The 21,001-nt window shown below is 38.3% G+C and overlaps 1 protein-coding gene across 2 annotated transcripts in view; it reads right to left on the minus strand.

The window, feature by feature from the left end:
- Positions 1–4,477: 4,477 nt before the first annotated feature.
- CAPRIN1 (cell cycle associated protein 1) overlaps positions 4,478–21,001 on the minus strand; it is a 29,738-nt gene continuing 13,214 nt past the window's right edge. The window contains exons 5-19 of one of the 2 annotated variants that reach the window (XM_065837994.2): positions 20,673–20,911; positions 20,482–20,564; positions 18,810–18,947; positions 18,297–18,349; positions 18,124–18,210; positions 13,309–13,464; positions 12,361–12,469; positions 11,849–11,910; positions 10,548–10,658; positions 9,870–10,019; positions 9,527–9,677; positions 8,537–8,731; positions 7,606–7,706; positions 6,686–6,749; positions 4,478–5,701 (exon numbers count right to left, since the gene is read on the minus strand). In XM_065837994.2, coding sequence (XP_065694066.1) covers positions 5,637–5,701; positions 6,686–6,749; positions 7,606–7,706; positions 8,537–8,731; positions 9,527–9,677; positions 9,870–10,019; positions 10,548–10,658; positions 11,849–11,910; positions 12,361–12,469; positions 13,309–13,464; positions 18,124–18,210; positions 18,297–18,349; positions 18,810–18,947; positions 20,482–20,564; positions 20,673–20,911 — 1,764 coding nt within the window. In that variant the 3' untranslated portion in view covers positions 4,478–5,636. The remainder of the gene's footprint in view (positions 5,702–6,685; positions 6,750–7,605; positions 7,707–8,536; positions 8,732–9,526; positions 9,678–9,869; positions 10,020–10,547; positions 10,659–11,848; positions 11,911–12,360; positions 12,470–13,308; positions 13,465–18,123; positions 18,211–18,296; positions 18,350–18,809; positions 18,948–20,481; positions 20,565–20,672; positions 20,912–21,001) is intronic. The other variant, XM_065837996.2, reaches the window with a different exon arrangement.

Consider the following 21,001-nt stretch of genomic DNA (forward strand, 5'->3'; position numbering starts at 1 on the left):
GGTAAAGGAAGAATAAAAATAGGCATTTAGATACATCATATTCCCTTGGAAATAAGGCAAAGGCAGCATATCTACAGAAAAATAAATCTTTAGGATACAGTATCATCTGATACCGAATTACAGAATCCCAAGGAATGTTAGTAACCTCGCTTCTCAATAAAATGAGGGAGTTTTTAACACCGAACTCCGGTGCCCAGTAAAACCACAGCTGGCTGCAAGTTTTCTGCACAAAATCCCAAATTGCACAACCGTGGAGTTGCAACAGGAAAGCTATTTCAATCGATCTCTGAGAAAGTTTTTGGGAACAATTTATTCTCAAACCAACCACCAAACTACTCCTAGCAACCTGAAATCTCTAACATTGACCTTTCGATGCCAGTTATTTGCATAGATGTATTTATTCTTAGCTTTTAATACCGTCCAAAAAAAAGTTTTGAACATTTGAAGTTTTTGAAACCAGGCGACATCGTAGGAAAAATGTGTTTAATACCACCAGAGCTATTTTGGGATAAAATATTTGAGATAGATCAAAAATTAATCAAACTATTGAATTAATCAAGTATTTCTTGAGGAGGTGAACCCAGGTAAATCCAGCTACCCAGACAAAACCACCAATGCAACAGAAGTGTAGTGAGAAAATCCCTTTGGGTGTTAAGCATGAAATATTTGCTTAAAAGGCCATAAAACATTTAAATAGATTTATTTTTCAAGTGTTTACATAAGCCACGGACCAATTTATTTTAAACACTGAGTTGAAGAACTGCAAAGACGTATATACAGGTATGTTTAAGGCCATCAGAAAATTTAAATCTGACAATTCACTACAACGTAATTCTGAAGACTTATATGATAGATGCATTACTATTTATTCTAATTTGAATAGTTTCATAAAAGGAAATACATTTTTTAAAGTTTAATGGGTAATTACTAAGATTTATCTTGATACCGAACTTTGAGGTGTGCTCTTGATCCACTGCTGGCTATTCGAGCACATTTAACAGAAAGGAGAAACTGGCCATCGTAATTAGAACTGAGCTAATTACACCCATCTGGTTGTTCTATGAATAAGAGTTTGGGGGGGAAGAGAACCTACCTTTTAAAATCAATGGGTTAATAATTGCAAGAGCCAACGCAGATTGAATTCAGAACAAAATGTCAAGTTAGAACCGTATTGGGAAAACTTCAGCCTAAGATTTGCCTCAGGATGTGGATTTTGGAACATAGATTTCTTTCCCTCCATGAAGGCTACATCTACAGAGCCGCAATTTTAGTTGTGTTATATTCCAAAAGCACAAGGAAGTGGTTAACAGGATAGCACCTCATCGCTTCGATAAAGGATTTGGAAAATTGGTTTCTCATTAGAGCTCTGCTATATATAACACACCAAAAATTCAACAATGCTGTTTCTGCAACTCCAGGGGAAGAGTCAGAAATCAAAGATGCTGGGTTTAAGTTTCTGAGGAAATCTACAAGGGCCAGGGCTTTGCTTTTACATAAAGAGACATTAAGTTTCTCCAAGGGTCTGCTACAAGGTAGATGTTTTCTTTCCCTTTGACATTAAATGATTCCAATGCCAATTCCGTGGTGCTCGAATCACAGAACCTTTCGTCATGGAAAATGTCCTGACTGGAACAAAAACAACATTTGAAGGTAAAAATCAAGCAGGATTTCCAAATTGGGAAGTTTGAAGGATCTTCCCCCATTTCCCTTCCTCTGGAAAAACAAATCGACCAAACATAAACCACATTATAATACGGGAAATTCCCCGAAGTTCACGTCAAAGCTCTTTCTGTTAAGTTCTGCCACTGAGCCCAAACACTCATGTTGGGATGGAACAAAGAAATTGTAACCGTTTTCGTCATCTAGAGGAAACCACAATTAAGAGGGAAACTACACGATTTTACAATGTTTGAGTTTCCAGTGAAGTTCCAGACAATAATCAGAATTGTATTTAAGCCCAGATTTAAATAAGGAAATAATCTTCCAAGTTCAAATGAAAGTTTTATTGTTTAGGACCATTTTGTGCTTGCTTTACAGGTGAGGCACTGATTTTTTGGTTGAATCGGTGGTGAAACACACCTTCCCACCCCATCTGTAGAAATTCAAGCCATTAAAAACCTTTCTAGTCCCATCCACATTCAATGCTGATGGAACATGGCAAAAACGGGCACGTGGATTTGAAAGACCAAAGGTAAAAGTCAACTACTCAGTTTAGCCAATGCTAGAACTTAAAGAAAAATAAATAGATCAAGATTTTTCTCACCGATTTGGTTTAGATCTTATTCTGCGGGACCACAAAGGTTTTGCCCTATTTGCTTTTAATCAATAACTCTTCCGCTAAGTAATTATTTTGGGGAAAGAAAGAAGCTCGATCCGTTCTCCAAAGCCATGTGTGAGGGTGACCTGTGAGCCCATCCAAGAACCTGCCTAACAAATGAGGCTGGTAGGACGTTTTCAGAAGACACATTTTTAAGATCACGAAGTTCTCTGAGAGTTGTGAAGCCCCAGCAGAATATTTTACCTGGCTGTTAACAAGAAGTCAACGTTACTTTTCCAACTACTTTGGATGATGCTTTGGAGATTTCTATACACCAAAGTACCTTGGAAAGAAAACAGGGGTTAATTGAAGGCTGGAATTCCCTTTACAGTGAAATCCAAAAATCACATTGGTGAACTGTTCTTAAAAAGAGAGCTCGTATACAAGGGAGAGGTAAAATGTAGCACAAAACTGACCTTGGGAATGAGACAACAGCTCATACTTTCTGGGTTAAATTCTTTAGTAGGACGTCTGTGGAGGAGCCAGGTTTCTCATCTGGAAACTCAAGTGATTTTTACATTATTTACTCAAGAATCCTTGTATTACAGCCAAGAGGAAGATGCTGAAGCTGTTGGTTTGTTATCAAACACATACCTCTGGCCATGATCACAGCCCAGCAATATTAGATAATCTCTTTCAAAAGACTTATCTAGGAGTGCTTGTGATCTGGATGTGACTCAGATCTCGAGCGAAGTTTCAGAATAAAGGTACTTCAAAACTCCCCTGAACAGGCCAGGAGACCAGGTGGTGGATCTACGTGCCATACTGGGACTCAAGCCAATAATTCGGTATACTGTTTATTAGACACATGTACTGAGATTAAAGGAATCAGTGCAAATTCCCAGATTAAACACATTTTACGTACTTGTTTGATGGTTATTATGAGAACACATCTCCCTCTATCAGCATACAGTGGAGCAACTACTCTAACGACCGTTTGCATACACCGAAAGGCTTACAAAGTTGTGTCTCAATTAAGAGGCCTCTCAACTACCCACTGTTTCATTAATAAATTTAAGTTAAAAAACCCCCCACAACCCCAAACCTGTGAGTGGAATGTTCTGATCCGTTCAGCGGTCCTTAATTCAGTATGCTGCAAGTTTACTGCCAAATGACAATGAATGAGCTACTTGAGAAGCATTTGCTGTGCAATGGAAAGAGGCGAATAGCTTAAAAAAGCCGATGCACAAAAAAATAATTTAAAAAAGGATTCACTGTTTTCCTACATCAGTTCAACATTAAAAGGTCTCTTTTTTATGTGTTTTTCCAGTTAAAAAAACAGTCGGGACCATTATCTCAGTTACAGCTTTCTAAAAAAGACACAGAACAGCGACTTCTCATTGGGCTGCAGTTTATCTTGGACCGGTACGGAATGTTTCTAGGCCTTGACCAAAACTGCCGCTTCCAGGCACCAGCAGCATTTCAAGTGTGTAATATCATCTTCACAAGCTTATCGCTTCCCTCGGTAAAGAGATTTCTCATTTGTGCTCTTCACACAGAACATGGAAGTGATACCACCATGTATTTGTATAGAGTTTCAGATCATTTCACAATGAAGTCAAAATATCTGACTAAAAGTTCTGAAAGTTCAGTTATGATACAAAGTAGAAATGACCCTCTGAGTGAAAACAACCTTCAGTTTTGTACATAAAACACATAGCTGTTCCTTAATTTCACGTTTTCACAGGTAGAAATTATTTAATGAGCAATACTTAACATCCATAGCACTGTTCTTCTTGCCCGTGCTATAGAATGCAACACAACTACCAACACCTCTATGGAGGCAGCTATCAATAAATTCTCCCCACTGCAGAGAGAGTGCATGTGCGCAAAAGGCAGGCACAAGTGAGTTTCCAAAGGTTATACCACAAGTATGTAGTAAAACGTGAGTAAGACTTGGTATTTTCCGGCTCCTAGTCTTATGCCATTTCTTTATACATCGCTGCCTTGATGAAAAGTCCATAAAAAGAAAAGTTTCCCAGAAGAAGTCACAGCTATTAGAATAAAATGAGAACAAACAGGAGGAGGGTTTGCAACTATTCAGGGAAAAAAAAGAGAATCTACCAGGATAAAAAGAAAACAAAGAAAAAACCCAACCTTAGGAAATGTCACCCCAGTACATTAAATGTGTTTCAGTCGTTGAAAACCAGTGTTCCAGGATACAATTTTTATAAACATGTTTTATTTGTCTTGCTTATATCATTAGAACTGTAACTGCTGGCTGTCATTTCCCTTCAAAGGGGAAATCAATTCAAACACAGACTGGTGCTTTTCAAAAGAGAGCAATTAAAAGGGCAGCAGCAGCGGGCATTTGAGATTTCTTAAAACCTTCAAGGCTGCAGGAAAGACAAAAGGACATGTGACCAAAAGTGTTATGATTATCCATTAGAGATTTCCATCAGTACCGGCATCAGTTATTTAGGTGAGAATACAGCAAGGTCAAGTATTAGTGACAGACAATGTGCAAGTCATAAGGAATGATAGAGAATACCAATCCTTACAAAAGTCATTGCTATCAAAGAAACTGAGAAGTGTTTCAAGAGAGATATCTAAATACTTCACATCAAATAGAGTGGCCATCCGGATTATATCTCACATTTGTTGCAAAATTTTGCTGAAGTGCCAAATCAAAGCTTTTCTTTTTTTTTTCTTTAAAAAATATTACACAATTACATTAGCAGTTACACAAGCGATTTTAAGTCCTTAGCCACAGTAGACAGGAGTGCTGCAGCTAAGGGTGCTGCTTCTTCGTCAAAAACTGGCTAGAAGCCTACCTATTTAGGGAAATATACATTGCTATGCATCTTTAACTGTTCAGTGCTTCAATTGAATAAGAAAAAGCTGAAATGCAGTTGCTTTACCAAGCCACACTTCACCTTTTCCATCATGGGAACATTAAGTTTTGCCAACTGCCACCACAGCAAATCCAAATTGTAAGTTACGTCATTTTTAAATGCCAGAAGTGAGTCTTTGCTTTTTCCTGCCACTTCAGTTAACCATGGAGATTGGATCACCCTGAAAATTGCCTTTTTTTTTTTTTTTGCTTTACTCTTAGCAAGGGTGAGGAATCTGAATCTCATGTGCAAGGCTCAAGATGATGCTTAGGACAGAACATGCAGAGTAAACGTTGTTTTGTTCCTTTCCATATCCAGGTAATATAAAGCTGGCAACTGTAGTCCTGTCATTACGGGTAATGAAAATAGTCCCTTTACAACAAACTTCCTGTAAGGGAGAACAAATAGATAATAACTCTTCTGGTAACATGTATAGTACACTGGCCAGTGTGTTTTTGGCGTTTAATGTAATCCTGTGAATTGGTTTAATTCACTTGCTGAGCATTCATTTGAGGCATCCCTCTGTTTGGTCTTGGGGGCCCTCCACGACCTAGAAAACAGAGAACTAGCCATTAGAATTATGCACAAAGTCGGGTTATTTTAAAAAACCCCTAGAAACTCCAGTCTAAACTAGGTAAGAATTCCCAGGTGTGTTTAGACTATATATGGTTCTAAAAGCTCCTTCAAATCAAAACTAATCAGCATGTAAAAAGTCTTTACAGTTTTTAGCTTTATTCCAATACTTTTTTCCCCAAGATCCGCTAATAACTAAAGATTCTCATGGAAACGTCTGTATCAAGACGAAGTCTCGTTACCAAACATCTACTACAAAAGGAATGGCGGAAGTAGTGTTGAAAATAAAATGTAGAAGTTCAACTACAGCCTCACCACATACATGGGTTTTTTTGGTTTCTCAGAGGAAAACATGTCTAGCACTTCTGAAGCTACAGAACAACACACCTCCCTGAGCTAAAAGCAACAATTCTATTGGATCAAAGACCGGATCTAAGCGGAGGAAAGTTTTGTATCCTTAGATCAGAACCGACCCCCACAACAGCTGCAGAAGGACAACTTTTAGTGTAATGTACAATCTTGTGACATCTGCTTTATAAGCAAGTCCTGCTTGCAAACTACTACACTAAGGAGATCTTAAGCCATGATAAATTTCACACACACAATCTCTTTCTCAAGGTTTTCATTAACAAAAGGCAATTAAATAGTTCTGCATTTAAAGGGTCAAAAGCAATTGTAACTTGTTTTCAAAGAATTCCTCATTCAGAACCCAATTAAACTTCCACCACGTGTCCAAAGGAGCACAGAGTAATTCCAGCCAGCAGGACAGACCTCAGGACGCCCTGCAAGTCCAACCCCTGCTCAAAAACAGGGTCAAGCATAAGGTTGGAGGAAAGCAAGTTTATTCTTCAACTGTGACTCGCCGAATAAGGAGCAAGGTGGCTTTTTAAATCCCAAACTTCAGAAGCAGAATCAAAAACTTCCATTCAGCTCAAATCAATTATTCGCTATTGGGAATTACCTCTAGGAGCTCCCCGGGGTCCACTTTGTCCAGAGCCACGTTTGAAATTCTGTTGATATCCATCCTGAAACAAAGAAATGAAGAAGGTTACAACATAAAACCTGGGCATTTTGTTACACTTCAGGAAGCTGTTAAGTGCCAATAAAACAATAGGCTTTGAAAACAATGTGCACTGGGCAAAACACCTGTGACTTTAACATATATAATTTTATTTGCTTAAATTAATCTTAGAAAAATAAATTCTTAGTCCTGCTAGTACCTAGCAGGTATAATAAAACATGTAACAACAAATTCTCTCTCAATTTACCAGATACATTGTTCAATATAAATAAGAAACGTAAGATGACCTATTTAGTGTTCAAATTTTACAAACCACAGAGAGGTCAAACAGCTTAATTTGCTAAAGGACCCATCAACAAATGAATGAAGTGACATTTTAAGGGCAGGATCAGAATCTGTCTCATTTGCTTATAATCATTTTTGTGGGGATAGGCAGAGTCAGACATCCTCCAGTCAGTCTAAGCTTTGAGAGAACAACATACTTCCTTCTGAACAAAACTCAACACATATTTCAGAGTAACATACGGGCAATCCCAAAGAAGTTTGAAACATTAATTTCAACAGATTTAAGTTGTTCTTTATTTTCTTACAAATCTGTGAAAACAATTTAAGAGTTCTTTCTAATTCACTCAACCTTGCTCTAGTTACTACACTAATTCCTATAGAGATCAACTGGTCAAACAGAACACATTTCCCAATTACCACCAGCTAGTTTTAAATATCTGTTTAGTACCTGAAACTTTTGTCTTCATTAGCAATAAAAAAAGCCCTCAGAAAAGCCTTCACTAACGGAATTGTTTGAGCACTTCGATTGACAGGTACTTTTTGCTTCTAGAATGTCACAACATACAGTAACTTACCCGCTGGTAGTTTGAATAATCCCGAGGAGCATTAAACTGGGGCTGCGTGTAACCGCTGTTTGGAGTGTTGGAAAAGGAAGGACGGTAGCCATCGTATCCTCCTAGGGAACAGGGGACAAGTCTTTCATTTGGAAATGATAATGTATTACATTATGCTACCATATAAAGAAAAACAGTAACAGTATTTTACCTCTGTCCGAGGGGAAAAAATAAAACCCTTTCAAGTGCTATTGACCTGCAAATTGAGCAAATGTTTGCAACACCAGTGCTAATATTATGACAAGAAACAAGAATGATGACCTAACACTTGGCATCCACATCCATTTTAAGCAGGCACAAAGTGACCACTGCATTCCCTAATGCTATCAGTTGTATTTTTATTATACAGGTTTCTCCTCTGCTCTCCAGCCACACGAGAGGAAAAGAACATGGCAAAAAACACATTGCCGTATTGTTCACTCTAACACCAGAATACCTCAAAAGGAAACGGTCTCTCTCCCCCATTCTAACAAACACATCTTCATAACATTAACACCCACATATAATAATATCCAGAAATCCTAACAGTTCTCTCATTTATGCAGAACTACGATGTCATTCCTCCACTCCTGTTAATTCCCTCAGATGATGTTTGTGAAATTCTGTTGGATATTTCCACTTGCAGTAGATGCCTAATCAAACTAACACTAAGCCTTCAGCACAGAACATAAAAAGCTTTATTTTATTATTTAACATCCTAGTAGGAAGCCTAACCAAACACCGAGCACTTAAGTTGCTTAAGTTAGCTAAAGCAAATGGAATCACTATGAGTTTAAGTATCTTAACAGAGATACTACTACAGTGGGTCAGTTTAACACTTGGTGTCTTGACACTGTGTTCCCAGCAAGAAGTAAATAAAAGTCAAATAACTGAATTGAATAAAGCTGTTTACCCCTAAATCCATTTGCCGGTCCCCTGTAACCATTCATTAAGCCACGAGCCCCGCGGGATCCACCACGAGACACTCCTCGGCTGTTGTAGTAAGGCTGACTGTTGCGTGGAAATCCAGTATTCTGCTGGGGAGGTTGCTGGTGGTTCCCCGCCACTTGGTGAGGCTGGTCCGGGGAACCATGGTAAGTACCAACCACTATATTGGAAGCGGGGAGAAAAAATTAAGTATAAAAAGTCTGCGTTTGTTTACGTTCCCACATATACTCTTCAAACTCAACATTCAAAGCTATGAAATATCCTTGAACGCATCAATAAATACTCAGCCATTCAAAGAAAAATTATCTGTAGAATTAAGTTTCAAGTTTACTACTCAGATATCCCACAATATAAGAACAACCCAGAAACGGTGAAGCGTTTAAGTCAGTGTCAAGGAGTCTCTAGTGCAAGTTCAGCAACAAGTATTCCTAATGCAAGTACAAATTTCCTGTGGTATTCCAAACACTTTAAAAATCAACACCACACTGGAAAAGAAACAGTAAGAATAAGTTAACCCACTTCTGTAACTTCCTCCCATCTGAACTGGCAGAGAACCACTAAGAAATCTTTGCTTTCACTAAATTCTGTTAGGTGCAGTTGTGCTGACAATGGTGAGATTGATGGGAACGTTTAACAGAGCTGCCATTTGGCCTGTAGAGACTGGAGGATTCTTTCTTTCTCCAGGACGTGTGCATGAAAAGGCAAGAGCAGAACAGACAACTTGAGACCACCTGCATCTTTGCAGTAAAGTATGGCACTACATCTTCACAGAATCGTCAGGAATGAAGTGGATTTTAAAAGCAATCCAAGAGCTATAGGCTCAGGAAGCATAATAAAAGAGGAATTCTGTATAAAACAGCTGTGAAATTTAGCCCGATACTAGCAGAACTTCACAGCCTGATCATTTGCTCTACTGAAACTGCTGCCATTTTAGTTTTTACTAAAAAAAGCTTACCTGTCTGGAGCTGATCTTGCTGAAGATCTGATTGTTCTACTTGGTGAGGCTGATTGGAGAAGCTCTGGTTGTAACTGGCCTGGTACTGATTTTGCTGCTTAAGGGTTTCTGGCTCATTAACAGGAGGAACAGGTGCATTCATGTTGAAAACCTGTAATGGCGGAAATAAAGCTCTCTGCTCCAATGCATTTTTTACAATTCCCCACCACATCATGTAAAGTATGCAAGTCTGAGAAACGTGAATAACCAAACATCATTTTATATAATTAATTACACGACTGACTCCAACAATGAAAGGAATGACTACCAAAACAAAGGGATTCGGTATTAATTTACTACTTACTGTTTGCATGGATTGGAATGGAGCTGCATTAACATTGATTCCGCTGCTATGCAAAGGTTTGCTGGATCCAGCCTGGAACACCTGCGGCTGGGACGCAGTGGGAAGTGATGATGATGAAGGGGTCTGGTCTGCGTTCAGTGACATTGAAGCCTAGTAATTAAAATAAACAAAATTTTAGCAGCTTTTTAATAGCACAAAAGATTCAACTTGAAAACTTCACTTTAAAGCCAAAAAAAGTGGCAACACCCCAGGTTCACCTCAACAAGTGCTTTCTACTTCAGCTGAAAAGCCTCATTCACAACAGAACGATGGGAGAGGAAAAAACAATCCATTTAATTTAAAACACAACTAGAAAAAACTACAAAGGGAAATGAACAAGTTCCTGAGCTAACCTCTAGTTAATGTAGAAAAATAAATCGCATTTCTTAAGCCAACACCACCAATTCTCAAATGCTGATGTTGGCATGTTACTTCTAACTAATCAGACAATCCAGTAAGTCAAAAGTCTTACTACAAGGGACTTACTGGCCACAGGCTCCAAATTTTGAAGTTAAACAGACCTGAAGCGCTCCCATCAATAGATACTTAAAAATGAAAAAACTTTATTTACAAAGAAACACAGAGTAACATTTATTCACACCTGCAGAGTCCTTCCCACCCCTGTGAAATCCAACTTGCCTGAATCTGGTCAATTGATTCTTTCTGCGGCCGTTGCTCTGTTGTGTGAGAAGGCTGGTACATGGGTTGGGAGGCTGTATATCCCTCACTTGTAGAAGAAACCAAGGGAACCTGATAAAATAAATCCCAAAGCCCCCAAAAGTCAGCTGATACTCACACACAGTTTCATCTTGACATAAATTCTAAACACCTACAGGGATCAGATTGATTACTTGAGACCACCAGAGTCCTTCAGAAATGCTTAATACAAAATCAGGACCTTCTTTAATCACTGACCAATTAAGAAGCCTGACACATCTTAAGTGAAAAGGTGAACACATCATTTGGAAGTTGCAGAAGTAAGTTTAAGAGATTCTACTTACACAGAAATTTCAGGAAACATCAAGTGAAAGCAGAATTCAAACTCATTCCAACTGCTCTACAACTCCAATATTAAAATATTATCCAAGCAACTGGGACTGACGCTTAATAGAACAAGTCAAAAACAACACTACAAACTATTTAGTTAATCCATTAAATCTATTTGTGGTCTGACACCATTTGAACAGACACAGACTGCCCTTTAACTGAGTAATTTTGATTTGGGCATTTCTGTCGCAATGACAACTTGCTTCTATCTAAATTTAATTATATCCCTACCCATAGTTTAATATGGAAGAGCATGCTACTATGCAAATAGTGACGTGAAATTATTAAATGCACAGAGAAACACCAAGTTAAACTGCTATATTAGAGCAGAATTCCATTTTTTTTTAATTATGGAGAAGGAGGAAAACACTTAAAATTCCCCACTGTCACAGGGAATACAGATTATAAGCGATAGCAGCCTAACACACAGGCATACGCAAGTCTGTGCACCAAAAATTACATTGACACACTGAATTTGAAACCTGAGGTGAACTCCAGAGATTGCAAGAACTGGTAACTGCTGAGAAGTCCACACTGGGCCACTAGAATGGGCAGCACAAAACAACTGGGCTTGTGCCCTTCAGTTTAAGGGGCCTCATCAGAAACGCAGTTTCCCCAATAAACTTGTACTTCAGCCTTGAACCCACCAGTTTTCCAAACAGGGCAATGCCTGGTGAGACTCCACAAAACATGCAATGCCTGCATAGCATAAAAACTGTATACAATAATGCCTTTTAGAATGTGCTGAAGAGATAACTGAGATAACCTATTTCCCAAAAATCAGAACTTCAGCTTTTTGAGTTTCTCATCTAGTTAGAAATTAAATTCTATTATAACATCAAGACTAAAAAAATCAATTTAAAATTCAAAATACAATTTACTAAACATGTTACCTGTGTAGCTTCTGGTTGCACAGGAACTTGATTAGGCTGGGCAAGTCTTGACTCAGCATGAACTGAAGTAAAGTAATTTCACTTATTACATAGCGCAATCAAAGCTTTTACAGAATTTCATTACCATCTTATCTAATTCAGTTATTTGAGAGCTCATCATCGTAAAGATGATTATGCCTTTAGCATGGCAACACTATACTCAAAATATCACTATTTCCATGCAAAGTATGTTTTTATCCAATTGTCCAAAACAATCCAGCCATTTCCAAAAGGCTCAGCAAAACCACATTTCGTTCATTTAAAAGGTTTAAAATGTTTCATGCTTCCAAGCAAAATCTAGAAGCAAGATGATGCTTCAAAAGTACAATCACATTTCTGAGATAAACCCACTTGAACAGTATTGTATTATTACTTGAGACAGGCCCTTTATTACGTAGTAGTAACTGAAGCATTCCTAAGAGACGACTTGCAGGCTTCCCCAATATTTATGCTTAGGATTTACCATTACAAACCTGGAGGGCAAACCATTTGTGGCATGTCCAAGTTCTGCGCTGGATTCATGGGCTGTGCAGATACAATGGCAGGATCAAGTGTTTGGTTCTCAAACTCCAGCATAGAGTCCTGGGAAAAAAAAATATAAAAAAATAAAATCAAATCTAATTTACTGTGTTTTAAAAATATTAACGTTCAGAATACAGAAATGACCAAGTCGCAATTGAAGCTTAGTCCACAGCTACACAACTGCTGGGTCTAAAATATATTTTGCATCAATTAAGAGCATAAAATTTCCCATAACATTTATCACAACAAAAATTCAGTCCATGTATACAGATTACAGCTTATCTGATAAAAAGATAATTGGAAGGAGATTTTAATGGCCAGACAACAGGCAGCGATCTATTCTATATCCTAAATCAGCACTTTGTAGGAAGAAACAAAAAAAGGAACACAAGTGTATGCCTCATTTGTTACCAAGGTGTCTACTTTTCTTTGTCGAGAAGAGGTTTTTTCTGTATTCCATTATCTCCCAAGGCACTTCTAGTTGCTCCAACTTCAGAGGTTAAAGAGGGCCTTCAAGAAGCAACCCAAAAAGTACTCTCTTCATGTGTTGTAGATGTTTTTCATACCACAAAATTTAGAACTAGCTTCTAGAAGGGATATTTTATGGCTAATCTCACTTCAGCAGAATATGCTACAGCTCCCAGTGATGCACACTGTTCTGCCTCCTCTGTAGATTCAGTACAACCAAGGACTGAGAAACTGAGTAACATCCTAATTGCAGTTTGACAATAATACAGGTTTGTGGGCTTTGGACAAGACAGCACTATACAATTTGCAAGACCATTTTACTTTTTTAATAAACTACAACAGACTCTCTAATAAAACCATGACTAGCGGCCAGAAAGCACTATTTTGTTTCTTTGGTTGTGTCTTCACAGCACTGCGGTGGGTTCACGTACCTGCATGAAGTTATAGGGGCCCTGCATCTGCGCCATAAGGTCCTGTACTCGCTGTCTCCTCACCAGAGGATCCGCTTGAGCCACGGCACCGAGCGTGTGAGCTTCGGGAACAGGAGGAGACGTCGCTTGTGTCTGTTGCTGCAGCGAATTTACAACCTAGCAAGAAAGAAGCAACCGACTGAAATTTCAGCTTAAGATAACACTGCACAGAAGTGACTCAGTCATTCCTGACATTTATGGCTATTGCTTAATTCATTACAGATGTAATTACTGTAGCATTCTTGAAGAAAAATACGACATCCTCCTATAGTCATGCCAATATTGGTGGGCAACTAATGATCTGAGCACTTCACAGGATGAGAAAGCTCAGACCATGCTCTATTTTCTTTCCATCTAGTCTATTTCTCATTAAGAATAGTGCTAACAAAATTTGTTTAATATTACAAGGATTTTTTTTTTTTTACAGCGGGATTTGAGACAGCAATTTATCAACATTCGGAAATCTGAAGAAAGGGAAAAGCAAGTTTCAGAAACGTGCACACATGGAAAACAATTCTTTTCTCATCCCTTTTTGGTAAATTTAAGTACAGCCAGAATTTACGGGTCTTTCTTAAGATTTCAAAAATTGACATTTTCACAGCCACGTCTAGACCTGAGCTCTCAGGTGTTATCCTAATGGGCTGATTCACGGTCTCACAGAACAGCAGGCAGGTTTGCGCAATGGGAAGACTGCAAGACAGCACCACAGGGACACCCCAGCAGCACCGATTCACTGGACATATTCCAATATTATGCATGGAAATAAAGGTACAACTAACAGCAACACACTTTCAAATACCACCTCAAAGAGAGCAGAGCAACCAGGAAAGCTTCAACATGAGCATCTAAGAACACCCAGCATCATGTAGTTTGAAAAGCGATCGTTACAAGGACAGTCGAGCTGCACAAAGCTGCATTTTCGCATTCCCAGTTTTGCTCTTTAGGCAACTCCCACAACAGAGAAGTGCCCTTTGCAATTTGCATTTATGGCAACAACGGTTCTTTAAAAGGATGATCACTGTCAATAACTTATCTATCACTTCTCTATTCCCATAAGCTTTTAATTATTAATAATCTTCCAGACAAACAGGCAAGCCTTCAACTTAGAGGTGCACAGCATATAAATGAGCATACATGCACCAGAAAGTTGAAAGTAATTATACAAAATATCTGGTTTCTGATTAGAGCTGTGGAACAGATTCTTGTACAGCAGTTGTGACAAGAGGCCAAACAGTCCTATTTCAGACAAATTCTATAACCACAGGTCTGAACTCTAAACTTGAACTCCCTTCATCCATCCTCAAAGCCTGTACATTTTTTAAACTTCTCAAAGAAACCTACAGCACCTTCCTACTCCTTGCTCACATATCGCATTTGTAGGTGACATTCCACACATGCAATCGCCTCACAGACTCAAATGACTCCTTCCTTGACCATATCCCTGGTTATCTGCAGTAGAAAATAAATAATAAATAAAAATCTCTAAACAAAAAACTGACCACAACATACATTCCTTTCCAAGAGTCCCTTCAGATCCAAATCTCTACTATTAGCCATCTAAACAGAGGGAATTTGACAACTCCCATGGAAGTATATCCACACTGGAAATTAAACACAACTGCTCTGCTGTATTATACAGACTCCAAATTTCAGACTGTTTCCAAAATAAGAACTAAGTACCTTTTTGAAAATGTTATTTAGAGCACATGTGTAGACCTCTCGCACATCACAAAGCTTTAAAAGGAAAGATAAAAAGCAAGCCAGCTGACTAGGTGAAACTTGTACGTAAAACCAGCAGCTACGCATCTACTACGTAACTGTTACCAAAAATGTTCTATCGTGCAACCTACGAAGCCCAAGTCATTCATAAAAATTCAGTATCTTCAAGAAAATGCAAGTTGATGGAATAAACAACACACGAGACAAAACTCTATCAAACATTTTCCTTTTTCACAAATAGTACAGTACTAATTTCAGACAGTGCTTAATATTTTACATTGTTGTCTTCAAACCTTTTCTTTTTAATGTCAAAACAAACTGGTTAGGGCCTGTCCCTTGAGTCTTATTGTCACTACCAGGTACTTGGTGCTATTATAATCATAGTGGGAAGAACCTACTGAAAAAGTTTGAAGCTTTGCATATGAAGTTGTCAATGGACAGGCTGAAGTCAACAGCTTTCCAATACTCTGGTGCATGAAAAAGCTCCAGACTACTCAAATACAAGAATCATTATTCAAAAAGCAGATTATCACCCAACGATACATCTCTATTCATCTTATGCGGACAGCAGCAAGTTGAAACTTTTATTTTAGGACAGGTGAACCTCTCTGCAGAATAGTATTTGATTCCAATTGCACGCTCACCTTCTGACACCCTGCATCATCCATCCAAAGTTCCATAATCCAAGAGACAACTTTGGATATAAGCAGATTTAGGTACGTACTCCAGGAACTGCTTACACAGGAAGCAGTTAAAATCAAACACCCTCCCCTTCTGCCACCATCACCAGACTCTCTCCTCAAAACCAGAACAACAAAACCCCCACTGATATTACCAATAACGGACATTGTCACCAAAATTAAATCATCATACAATCCAAATGCAAATACACTTAGAGAATTCACAAGCAAATCCTTTGGTTTAGAACATATGAAAGGCTCATAATGTCATTATAAAATACTGTCACTTCAACTATAAACATAGCACAGCACAGAAACCTTAAATGTATCATTTCTACTCGAGGGTTACTAAAAAAGAGACAAGTTTGGGATAGTCCTCCTCTTCATTAACAATTATGGAGATCTTCTGTGTAAACACTATCAGCTTCCAAAATTGACAGCTGTCATTCACAGCTCCTACTATACTAACACCACAACTACCTTGAGCTGGAGAGCACACGGGCTCTACACAACGGGTATCGTCATTTCCCTAAGGACAACTGGGTTGCATTCCCATGAGGAATGGCATTTTGGTGCCTGCAAGAGTCACTTCAAAAACAGTTATTCTGAACTTTCTCTTTTTTTGTGTTAAATCTGAGAAAATAAGGTTCTTAATTATGAAATAGTCTTCAACTCCAAACTTCTCTACATTTCTCATTTGTAAGAAATCGGGATGCAAAGGAGAACTGAAGTATATAGTCTTTGTACTGTTTTACGAAAACAAAGCTGATATAATCCAGATTTAACTGATTAGTGAAGACGTGTAGAGAATTAGGAGTTTCTGACACCGGTCTGATACAAAAATGCAACCTGAATTCTTTTACCATACTAGTGCAGTTACTCCATATTACTATTATTCTCATGAGGAAGCCTCTCAGTTTTCAACTCTGCAAAACACAGCCTCATAGTTAGAGAGCAGAGGGAAGCACAACAGGCTTTAATTACAAGAACACTTCCTGGCCTCTCATGTCTTCATGCAGAGAACTGAACCTCTGAACCACTCTGGACACTTGGTATCATCAGATGTAACTCCGGTGTATTTCAAGAGAGATGGAAGCCATTCAAGCATTAACTTTAAAACACTGTGTCTTTTAAGAATATACCAATAAAGCATAACTTTAATGTATGTTTTTGGAGGGTTTCTTTGTTGTTTTTTTCAAGGTATTTCTTAAATCACATTTAATAGCAATGGTACTTTAGGGTTTTTTAAGGGAATTGAATACCATGACAAGATACTACCAAAATCGTTCACATACATGGCAAAGTTCTCTAGTTATAGAAGCCTCACTCCCACCCTAAGTATTATTAAATCTCTGGATGGTTTTCAGCAAACTGAGATAGGAACTTCAGCCAGACTGAATTTAAAATTTGGTACATTAGATACTCATATCAAAATGGCTCCTCTCTTTTCACCACCTTAAGAAATTATGAACACTTAAGTCTGCTCCTACACTTACAAGAGCCTGAAGATACCAAGGAAAAGAGTCTAAAAAACTGATCATCTGTAATTTGCTGTTAGAGAAGGCCCAAGTGAATCAAACATTAAGTCTCCAACACTTAAATAACACTGCTCACACTCGTTCCTAACAGATGGATACCAGCTAAGTCACAACATACCAAATATCTGAATGACTCCATGTGACCTGTCCTTTCCAGTAGGTGAAAAACACAAATTCTAGTATAATAAAATGGGTTTTTACATGTAATTAAGTCTAGAGTCTGAACTATTAAGCTGGAAACGGATCCTAATAGCAATGCACCACACATGTCGCTAGTGAACACCACTCAACTGCAAAGGAGTAACAAGTTAAAAACTTGAAGAGCTACAGTTCTTGAAAGCAGAGGTGAACATCCAAGCATATTTTAACATCAAGTTGTGTACATTTGCAATCTGGGGTAGGTATTAGTTGAGATACTGATTTCAGCTCCCTCCCCACGGAACTGCTCAATGAAACACAAAACTAAGTTGTGCTGTCGGCAGCTGTGCAGATAAACTTCAGTTCCACACTTGCAAAGTTCTCTTAAAAAAAAAATCTTAAAAGAGTCTTTTTAAGCTTAAGACTTAAGTCCCATTTTCCCAAGCAAGCCACTACTGAACAAAGCAAGTCACTACTGAACAAAGCAAGTCCTCTGCAAACTCAGCCAGACTATGTAGCTTTTATTTGAGGTACTGCTGAGCTAAATAGGTAATTGAAGAATGAGTAGTGAGTCCAAGCCTACTTAAATGTATTTTGACATATTTATTGGGGGAGAAAGGGTGCAATACTAAAACCTATCAGGAATTGTGAGTCAGCGGAAACAGGGATTGCAATTTTACCTGCAGTACACAAGATCTTACCTCAACCGTTTCAACTGTCCACTCATCTACCTGTTCCTTCTCACTACTGCTGAACTGAGTCTCTGCCATGAATTGTCTGTTTACATACTAAAATAAAAATAAGAAAGGGTATGAAAGTAAAAGTAAGTGGCATTAAAGCTATACAAAATGACAGTCTTTCCCGTGAATAATACCTCCGTTGATTCAACTTCAGTTGGCTCAGTAAATTCCTCTGCTGGATCAGGCTCTGCAAGAAAAAAATATAGCATTTACGTAAAAAACAAACAATGAAAACCACCTATGTTACAGACCTAGAAGATACAAAGTTAGATGAAAACACCTCTCCTTATAAAAGTGGAATTCTGAATAAGTGTGAAGTGTTTTTGCAGTCAACATTTATCAAAAACATTGACTTTAAAGAAGTATTACAAACTATTAGTACACAAGAAGTCCAGATAGGTATAAGAATGAACGGACACACATTACTCCTGAGTGATGTTACTACCTAACATTAGAAGCTTGCTACAGGTTAAGGAAGGAGTTGCCTTGTCAAATATCTTCAAGGGGGTGGGATTTTGATCAGGTCTGAAACTTTATTTCTAAATCATAATGAGAAGTTCCACAGGAAAAACAAAAAAGGAAAGAGATAATTTTTACAGTATGAGACAAACAAATATGCTGGTCATGGGGGATCTTCATGTTCTTACCAGCTTCTGCTACAGTGTCTTCTACTGCAGGTGCGGGCGCTGCCTCCTCTTCCTCACACAATCCATTCTGATGATTATGGGTGCTATCGAAGTAACTAGTTTGAAGAATGCGTTCGACTATCTCCTTTAGCGCTTTATCTAGGAAAAAGGAAGAAGTTAAAGATTAACAGTGACTCAGTCATAATTATCTTTTCCTTCCTTCGTGAAGATCCCACATGCATTTTATTATCCTTTTGCTTGGAAGATCTTGGTGCCCCAGCCTAGTTCAGGTGCACTACTGTTACATAATTACTTCTGTTCTACCAGGTTATATTAATAAATCAGAAAAATCTGGAGGGCAAGGAGAATCTTAGAGTGTATATAATACCCTTCAAAGTATTTGTAAAACACTCCCAAGTGAGGTGAGGTTTATTAATTGAATTACCATACTTTTACTCCTGCTATTTCAAAAATCTCTGGTTGCTTAGACTTCAGTTTAGAACTCACTGAAGTTTCAACTGTAACTACTGATTTATTTGTAATTCCCTAATTAAAGGACCTCGCTCTAAGTCAATTTCTTACAAAACAACTCAGTACAAACACGTTTACACAGGTATCACCTTCATGAAGGCTCTTCCCCTGAGGTGAAGTGGCTCAGAACAGCCTTTGGAAGCAAAACAAGCACAAGCATGCACTCCCTGCCTCAGATGAATGCTGGGGTGTCTTAACCCAAAACCAATCAGCCACACTGGCAAGGCAGCATTACTGACCGTCTAGACCAAAAAAACCCCAAACCAGACTCAAAATGGAAGATTCACAACATCACTAAGAGCTCATCACAAGATTCAGATACAATTACTCAGCCCAGCTTCCTCCAGTAAGATAATAACCAGGTCTCCAAGGAGAATACGCCAGTTCTCTCCTGAAAACCATCCCTGTACCTTCTCCTTCCCCCACCTCTTCAAAAACGTATGTGGTACTTGTCTTTGGGTTCTCACAAAGATCTAACATCACAACCACTTCAGACTTGAGTTCTTGCAAAACAAATACTAAAGAAAATCCTAACCTGGTAGCTTCTCACAAAATTTCATTTCAACAGTAATTTGAAGTTCTGCCACAAACAAGGAAAGTCTTGTTACCATTAATGCCACAGTGTCCTACAATCTCCTGTGTCTCATTCCTCAATCACAGAATCATAAAATCATTTAGGTTGGAAAAGACCTTTAAGATCACCAAGTTCAACCGTTAACCCAACGTTGCCAAGTTCACCCCCAATTTACAGAGTTAATCAAAACAGGGCAAAAGCACAATGCTTTTTGCAGGAAACAAGGGGGTGCAGAACATCACACTAAATAAGGCCATGTCAGTTTATATATTAGGTCACGTTACTGACAAAGCTCCTTGTCCGTGCACACGTTTCCAGAAAACAAAGAATTGCTACTAAGCGTCGACAGGAGCAGAATACTGCCGAAATAGCAGGAACAGGCGACGCTGAAATACTAATGCTGCATCAATTAAAAAAAAAATGCACCACACAGTTCACACTTCAGTAAGTTATTCTGTTAACAGTCCAGCTAAGGTCTGAAAAAATTAGAAAGATAATTAACTGCCAAAGTTCTCTTATATCAGACATCGTATTTTAGTTCCAGCACAAATTCAGTGCGCTACCTCTAAATACAGAGACTATACTTACAGGTTGTTCCACAAACTGGTTTCTCCTTCCCTTCCAGTAAGTCCCACAGGTGAACAGATGCTTGCTCATACTGCTCATTCAACCTTAAAGAAAACAGTAAGAGTTAATTTCTTACCAAGTCTCTAAATTATCACAGTACAAATACATTCTTAACTGACTGCCAATCATAAAGTAATTAACTGGAAGCCTACCTCATGTTCATGTCTCGTTCAGGGTAAACTAGCTTGTAAAACTCATCCAGCATTGTCAGCTCTTCCTCTGTCAGTACTGGCACTCCATTTGATCCTTGTTTTAAGTCGTTGCGCACTTCATCATCACCCAACTTGTCCAAAATAAACTGTAGCTCTAGTACAGTCTTTAAACGCTTCTGCTCAGCTTCTTCTCGCATCAGTTGCTCTCTGCGAGCTGTCTTCTTTATTGTTTTCTGGATCTATTTAAAATTAAATTAAATTTAAATTGCTTAAACTTGGATTCTGTAGTAGACGCAGGGGAAAAAAATAGATTAGGAATGTCTTTTATT

The sequence above is a fragment of the Patagioenas fasciata genome, chromosome 5, assembly GCF_037038585.1.
Source record: "Patagioenas fasciata isolate bPatFas1 chromosome 5, bPatFas1.hap1, whole genome shotgun sequence".
NCBI lineage: Eukaryota > Metazoa > Chordata > Aves > Columbiformes > Columbidae > Patagioenas > Patagioenas fasciata.